This window comes from Mus pahari, chromosome 19, assembly GCF_900095145.1.
Source record: "Mus pahari chromosome 19, PAHARI_EIJ_v1.1, whole genome shotgun sequence".
NCBI classification, from domain to species: domain Eukaryota; kingdom Metazoa; phylum Chordata; class Mammalia; order Rodentia; family Muridae; genus Mus; species Mus pahari.
In genome coordinates, this window is record NC_034608.1 from 87,114,111 (window position 1) to 87,121,868 (window position 7,758).

The 7,758-nt window shown below is 51.7% G+C and overlaps 2 protein-coding genes across 10 annotated transcripts in view; one reads left to right on the top strand and one right to left on the bottom strand.

Moving 5' to 3' along the window:
- The window catches only part of Eps15l1 (epidermal growth factor receptor pathway substrate 15 like 1), an 82,201-nt gene extending 76,088 nt beyond the window's left edge, over nucleotides 1-6,113 (bottom strand). For all 8 annotated transcript variants that reach the window (XM_029531676.1, XM_029531675.1, XM_029531674.1 and 5 more), the window contains exon 1: nucleotides 6,024-6,113. In XM_029531676.1, the coding sequence (XP_029387536.1) occupies nucleotides 6,024-6,056 (33 nt within the window). In that variant the 5' untranslated portion in view covers nucleotides 6,057-6,113. The remainder of the gene's footprint in view (nucleotides 1-6,023) is intronic.
- Nucleotides 6,114-6,331: 218 nt separating this feature from the next.
- Nucleotides 6,332-7,758, top strand: part of C19H19orf44 (chromosome 19 C19orf44 homolog) — a 46,025-nt gene continuing 44,598 nt past the window's right edge. For both annotated transcript variants that reach the window (XM_029531739.1, XM_029531742.1), the window contains exon 1: nucleotides 6,332-6,383. The gene's annotated coding sequence lies outside the window, so the exon portion shown is untranslated. The remainder of the gene's footprint in view (nucleotides 6,384-7,758) is intronic.

Consider the following 7,758-nt stretch of genomic DNA (forward strand, 5'->3'; position numbering starts at 1 on the left):
AAAAAAAAAAAAAAAAAAAAGTACAAGGATATAAGCAATAAGCAGGTCTCTAAGAGACAGTCACTGCAGTTAGCCAGTGATATCAATGTCATATTGGTACCTGAAAACAGTATTTCCAGGACGGGAAACTGAAGCACAATAGAAAGCTAGGTCAGGGGCTGGCGAGGTGGCTCAACAGGTAAGAGCACGGACTGCTCTTCCAAAGGTCCTGAGTTCAAATCCCAGCAACCACATGGTGGCTCACAACCATCCGTAATGAGATCTGACGCCCTCTTCTGGAGTGTCTGATGACTGCAACAGTGTACTTACATATAATAAATAAATCTTTAAAAAAGAAAGAAAGAAAGAAAGAAAGAAAGCTAGGTCAGAGACCCAGGCCAGGTGAGGCTGCCAGGCACAACCCAGCCAGGGACCAGATGGTTCTGACCTCAGCTTACCCCTCTACAGTCAGCAACCACAACAATGACAGGGTGTCCAAGATGATAACCTAAGATTACAGTCAGCCCACTTATGCTCTGTCTCTCTGTGTCTGTCTGCCTGTCTGTCTCTGTCTCTGTCTCTGTCTCTCTGTCTCTGTCTCTCTCTCTGTCTCTCTGTCTCTGTCTCTCTCTCTCTGTCTGTCTCTCTCTCTCTACCGTTTTTTGTTTAGTCAGGGTTGACTCTGTAGTTCTGCCTCACCTGGAACCATGTAACCCAGGCTAGTCTCAATTGACAGAACTACCTCTCTCTGCTCCCTAATGCTGGACGATAGGCTGCCCACCTAGATCCACTGCATACAACAACTTTCTATAGCGACACTGGCTGCTCCAGTGAAGCCAAGCTGAGGGGGCCAAAGCCACCTCATGTAAAGACAGTTACTTGGCTCCTCAGAGCAGCCGACCCAGGCTCAAAGACAAGCATGGGAACTGGTGCTGAGGGAGAAAGCATGGAATCTTGCTTGACAGGCTTCAGGAGTCAGAAAAAAAAACAAAAAAACAAACAAAAAAAGAAAAACCGGCACTGCAGCTCAACAAAGCAGCCAGGGACTCTAGAGCTCCAGCAGAGGACAAATCTGCCCTACCCTGTTCTCTGTCCATCAGGGCAATGGCACAGTCACCAGCCTTCCAAACAGAACCCTGAAAACAGCACAGGCACAAGGAGACAAATGAATGTCCCGCCGGGCGTGGTGGCCACGCCTTTAATCCCGGCACTCGGGAGGTAGAGGCAGGCGGATTTCTGAGTTCGAGGCCAGCCTGGTCTACAAAGTGAGTTCCAGGACAGCCAGGGCTATACAGAGAAACCCTGTCTCAGAAAAACAAACAAACAAACAAACAAACAAAAACAAATGAATGTCCCTAGGCCCTCAACATGCATTCCAGACACACTAGCCTGGCCAGAGCTCTAGGCAGGATGCTCCCGCAGCAGGCTGTGTGTGTTGGAGGGGGCTCCACAGCAGGCAACCAATGGTTTAACTCTAATGTGACACATGGCTATGGGGCTTTCACAAGTCACCTGACTACTATGGGTCTCAGCTTTTTCTCATCCAATAAACCAATTTATTTTTTTTTTTTTTTACATGGCTGGGAGGAATAGCTTGCCAGTAAAGCACTACCTGGCACATGCAAGGAAGGGCCTGGCTTCACCACAGCACCAGAAACAATCATGACCTACAACCATGGATTGTGGCTCATGAAAGTGTCACCAAATCCCCTGGACATAAGAAATGATATCAGGAGGAAGCTGGATAGCCTAGGGCACCCTTACTATGAACAAAGAACCCACAGATGCAATGGGCAGAGTGAAATCTCAGGTCCAGGAGGGTGAAAGGCAAGTCAGCAGACTACCAGTGCCCCACAGCACCAAGATCAACGTTGGTGAGTGAAGGCCAGGGGTCAGGACATGAGACCAGAATAGCCAGGCCAGTCAGCAAGGTCAGGTGGGGCCAGAAAGGGGCAGAACAGGACTGTGGGCTGCTGGCTCACAAGCCCAGACTCACTTTGAGAGGGCAGGCACTTTACCACAGAGCTACACACCTAACCCCCGTGAGAACGCAAGCCAGGAAAGGCTCTGGAGTCAGGGGGTAATAGTTAGAAGACCCCACTGGGATAGCAGGGAGAAAGGGAGGAATCAAGACTGAAGGGCAGTGCGACCGGCCTAGGCCCCAGTGCCCTACAGAACCGCCGAGTTCAGAAAGTAGCCGATTCCAGAGTCCAGCAGGCCCCAGAAGGGCAGACAGTGTCTGAGTCTGCAGGAGGCAGGTTTAGAGTACTGAGCAAGGAGGCTGGGACCACAGAGCAGAGAGAAAGGACAGAGAGATGGGGAAGCCGAAAAACCCTGAGGAGAAGGAAGCAGAGTGGACATAGGAGGAGACTGTGTAAGGGCTCAGGCTATGTTCCAGAACTTCTGGAAGAGAAAGCAGGCCTGGAGCTCTGCTGTCACTCATGAGCTATCTGGTGTGAGAGGCAGATCAGGATGGGACTGGGGAGAAGAGAGCAGACAGGGGGCAATAGGAAACATCCCCTGGGGGCTGCCAAGAAAAGGAGCAGAGACTCTCCCTGATCCTGTGGCTGGGCTCAACCATACTACAGTCTTCTCTTTAGAACACCTCTGCCAAACAGTATCCCAGAATTCTCCATGCCCCATTTCCCTTGTGATCCTATGTGAGCTGTTAGGCTTGCTCTAAGGGCCTGGGTAATAGTAACATCTATATCTGAGCAGCAAGTATAAACACAGACTGCTGAACAGATGGCTCAACCGCTTGCAGAGGACCTAGGTTCAGTTTCTAGCACCCATATCAAGGCCCAGTTCCAGGGGATCCGACATCCTCTTGCCTCCATGGGCACCTGCACACACTTGGTATAAATAACTCAGGGAGACATATGCACATAAATGTAAATAAATAAATCTTAAGACAAAAGGGGAAGGTATAGAAGCTGAGCACGTGGCTCAAATCTGTAGCCCGGGCATTTAGGATGGCAAGGCAAGAGAACTGCCATGAGTTCAAGGTCAGTTTGGGCAATTTAGTGTCAATGAGATGGTTGAGCAAGGACACTTGTCACCAAGCCTAACAACCTTACTTTGATGCCCAGGACCCACATGGCAGAAGAAGAGACCCAACTCCCAGACAGCACTCTGACCTCCGCACACGCTCACACACATAACATAAGGATTGCTTAGTGAGTAAGAAGTGCCTAGCATGTGTGAAACCCAGAACCCAACCCTCAGCACACTGCCCTTGTAAAAGCAGGTGTGGGGCTCCTGGACCAGGTCTTCTGCTAACCAGGAGGTAGGGAGCAACCAGGCATGGTCTGGGATCACAGTCAGGCTAAGGCAGGAGAATCAGCAGAAGTCTGGGGCCAGCCTGAGCTACACAGAAAGACTTGGAACTCACACAGAGTACCAATGCAGGAAAATTCTCCTTTGACCACCACATGCACCATGGTACATAATGTCCCCCCCACAGGAATAAATTAATAAATACAAAAAAATTAAAGAATCACCACAAAGACACAAGGGTGGAGGGAAAGTAGCTCAGAAGGCACCTGCACTTGTGAGCCACTGCAGGCCATGCCTCCTCAACTGCTGTTTCAGCTCCTGTTCCCACCCACAGCCCCATCCCACACAGGGAGGGAGCTGCTGCAGGTGCAGTCACAGTCCCCACACCCACTTAGGTGACACTTTCTGAGTGTCTTTCCACTGGCAGCAGGGCTGACACGGAGAGAATAAACAGGCACGCAAACATGTCCAGTGGACCACGAGAGCTGTAGGACTGCACGATGTGCACGTGGCTGTGTGCCATGACTAGCAAAGGCCTCTGGGAAGGATGATATCTGAACTGCTGCTGAAGGAAGAGAAGGATCCAAGCCAGAGGAGAAGAAAAGGCTGGAGTGCTTCAGAAAGAAGGATCAGTCTTCAGGGACACCGCAGCAGACAGCACAGCTAGGTATGTGAAGAACAGGGAAGTAACCACACCGTGGTGCCACGGAGAGCATGTGGAAGGCAAGCCACAGGTCAGGAAGAGAGAATCAGGGCTCTATCCCAGAGGCTCTAACAAGGTGAGTCTAATGAAACTGACTCATGTTTTTACATCTGTCATCTCAGTATGACAGAACACCATTCTACGGGAACTAGTTTACCAATAAAATAGAGCGTCCCTCCTCCCCCATTATATAGCCCAGCCTAGAACTTTCTGTTACTGGAGTGCTAGCTGAGAGTTGACATTATACTTGGCTAGGAACCGCTTCCTTGATATTCTGGTGTTTGAGAAAAAAATTGACAGCATGTATCCAACTCCCATGCACTCAATAACCATCAGCCATAGTAATGGCCCAAGTTTTTAAAAATCCAAATTATGACTAATGTCAAAATTAGGAAATTTGAAAAGACCTTCCTCAAAAAAGTCAGAGGTAATGACTGGACTGAAGCCAGCTCAGTTAGTAACAATGCTTGCCCTGAAAGCTCAAGGACCCAAATTCTATCCCCAGAGCTCACACAGAAGTGCTACAGGATGCTCGGCACTTGTGCTGGGGAGGAAGGGACAGGAGGTTCCCTGGGCTTGCTGACTTTCCAGGCTGGCCTAATTGATGAACTACAGGCCAGTGAGAACCTGTCAAGAAAGAGGTGAACACCCACAGCTGGTCCTCTGTCGTCCTACTTGAAAGCCTGGAGCAGGAGGATGCAGAGAGGCCAGGAACTGGAAGCCAGCCTGGGTAACATAGCAAGGCTCCATCTCAGTACACACCTATCCGCCACAATACACTCCCTCCTATCTGTCTAGTCCTTAACCATTTACAGAAGACAATCGCAGGTGCTGTAAGAACATGTTAAATCATAACTACTGGTCTCCACATGTTACTATAGAGTCAAGGCTGCTGGTGTCTGGTCCTTCCAGGACTTAACCACCCTGCATTTCCCTCTCCTTCAGACCAGGTGACCTGGGTGCATCAGCCTGCCAAGCAGTTCTTACCAGCTGTGGCATTCATACTTGCTCTTGTCTTAGTCCCAAACACCCGAATTTATTGATGGTAACAAAAGAGCTTCCAATGTGTTAGGCAAAATGTGCTTTCCACAGTATTCTGCTAATGCATTTTACATCTCTATTTTCCAAATGAGGTAACTGATACGCTGAGGTTAAGAAGCCTGCTTCAAGGACACTCTGGAAGAGTTGGGCAGAGATCTGAATATAAAATGCTTCCTCACTGGTAACCATGACCCTTCGAAAGACGATTCTAGCAAAGTGCATATAATATGCTGTGTGGAACAAACGGGTAGCAAATTAGCAGGACAGGAATACTTTCTAATTCTTATGGGTGTCACCTGCAGAAGACTAGACATTTTGTCAGTGCGAGACTGCTGAGCTCCCAAGCACCTGATCCCAAGCACGTTAGAGAGCGTCTGAAGAATGAATGAATGTTTTCTGCTAGAAGCACAATGGCCTTCTCACTGCTATTCTGTAAGTCCCTGTGACATTTGATACGCTTAAGAAAAGCATCCAGCGACCCTGAGGACGCAGACTGGTGCACACCGTTGGGGGCGTAGGATCGCGCTTTTCGCACGGCACAGAGCAGCGGAAGCTGATCTCCGGGGAAGGAGGGCTGGGCGGCCAGAGGCGAAGCGGGCGTGCCCCGGTTCCCCTTGCGACCCCACTCTGGGACACCACCCGCCCTGACGCCCGACCCCGCGGGAGACAAAGACTGGCGGCGGGCCCACCGCCCTCGCCCGCCTCCGCGGGGACGAAGCGCGACGCGGCTCGAAGAACAGCGCCCAGCCCCCGTCCCCCAACCTGGCCAGGCTCCAGTCGGAGCAGACAAGCGCAGCGGCCGCGCCCCATCACCTCTTCGCAGCCGCTCGGGGGTCGCCCGGCGGCGCAAGAGTAAGCGGGCCGCTCCGGCCTGTCACCTTCAGAACCGCCCGGCCCCCGCCACTCCGCCTCTGAGCCTTCAGCGCGCGCCTCCGCGGCCCCCTGAGCCGCGCTTCCGCGACGACTTATCCTTCCCGCGGCAACCACCGTCCGCACCACCCCGCGGCGCACCCCAGCACCATACCTGCTGCGAGAGGGGTACGAGCGGCGCCGCCATCTTCGTGCGGACTCGGCCTCCCGAGCGCCGAAGGAACGGGGGCGGGGCCGTGCCTGCGCACTAGTACGGAGGAGGGATGCGATGCGCGCGCAGCACAGCCAGCGCAAGGACAGGCCAGAGGACCAGAGTACACGTGCGCGGAGGGGACTCCAGCTCCTCCCGTGAGAAGTTTTGCAGTAAGGGGGCGGGGCCTCGATCACCGTGGAGAGGGCGGGGCAGTTCTGGCTGGAGGCGGAGCCCTTATGGGGAAGGCTCCGTCGCATAGCCTAACAGGAGTGGGCCGGACCGGAGCCTAAAGCACAGAGTGACCAGAAGGGTCGGAGCCTCGTGAGTTTAATGGGCCGAGAGTGGGCGGGCTAGTCGGTCTGTGGGGGTGGGGGGCCTCGTGTGCATCTCCTGATTGGAGTGGGCAAACCGAGCCCCCGGCTTTGGAGGCTCCTGTGAGGCAGGGAACCCAAAGGATAGGTAGGGCTCCCTTCCAGGCCGCTGGACTCGAGCTCCCTGCACTTTCCAGTCTGGGTCTGTGAATCGGAGCTTGGCTAAACCCAGGCACCGTCTTAACCTCTCCACTCTAGTAGCCTCTACTAACGCCTAGGGTTTGCTGAACTTTTCCCGGGGAGATGGAGACAGTGGCACACAACAAAGTACCATGGTGCTCAAGTCTAGCTTGGGCCATAGGCAGTGTTAGTACCACCCAGTATGCTTGTCAAACAGATTTGGGTTCTGATTGCTTGCAGATGTGGGTGTAGCCTGACATCTGGTGGGGTTTTGTTGTTGTTTGTTTTTTGATGTGTATATGCCTGCTGTGTTCATGCCAATGCCTGCCCAAAAGAGAAGAGGTTGTTAGATGCCATTGAGCTGGAGTTAAAAGCACTTATGAGCCGCCCCCAACCCCCGTAATGAGTGGGAACAGAACTAGGGTCCTCTGGAAAAGCAACAAGCACCCTTAATCAACTAACTATATCTTCAGCTACTCTGGTATTTGTCTTCTTTTTTTTTAAGTTACATTTTAACTTAAATCTTAAAAGATTTGAGTGTTGCCTGAATGGACAATGTGCACCACCTTTGTGCCTAGAGCCCACTGAGGCCAGGAGGAGGCATAGGGTTCTCAGGAACTGGAGTATCCTATAGTTATAAAGCTCCACATTGGATGCTGGGAACCAAACCCTGTACAAACTGCAGGTGTACAGAGGACAACTTCTCTGGAAGTTGGATGGCCCCTTCCACCATGAGTCCCAGAGATAGGACTCAGGTTGTTAGCCTTGGCCGCAGGCATCTTTATCCACTGAGCTATCTTGCTGCCCCTTAGGACGTCCTCATTCAAACCACTACCCAGGTGCTGGGAAACATGGTACACATATAGCACCACACTCAGTCCCACTGTGTTTGATTTCTTGAGGTAGTTGTGACTGATCCTGATTGCCGGCTGCACAGGATCTAGAATCATGTAGGAGACAAAGCTCTGGGTTACAACTGTGAATTTCTAGACTAAGCTGAGGAAGGAAGACCCACCCCCACTGTTCCATGTGCTGGAGGCCAGGACAATGGATGCTGTGTGACCAGCTGCCTTACCATACACATAACACAAATCTTTGGGTTTTTTTTGTTTTGTTTTGTTTTTGTTTCTTTTTTTTTTTTTTTCAAGACAGGGTTTCTCTGTGCAGCCCTGGCTGTCCTGGAACTCACTCTGTAGACCAGGCTG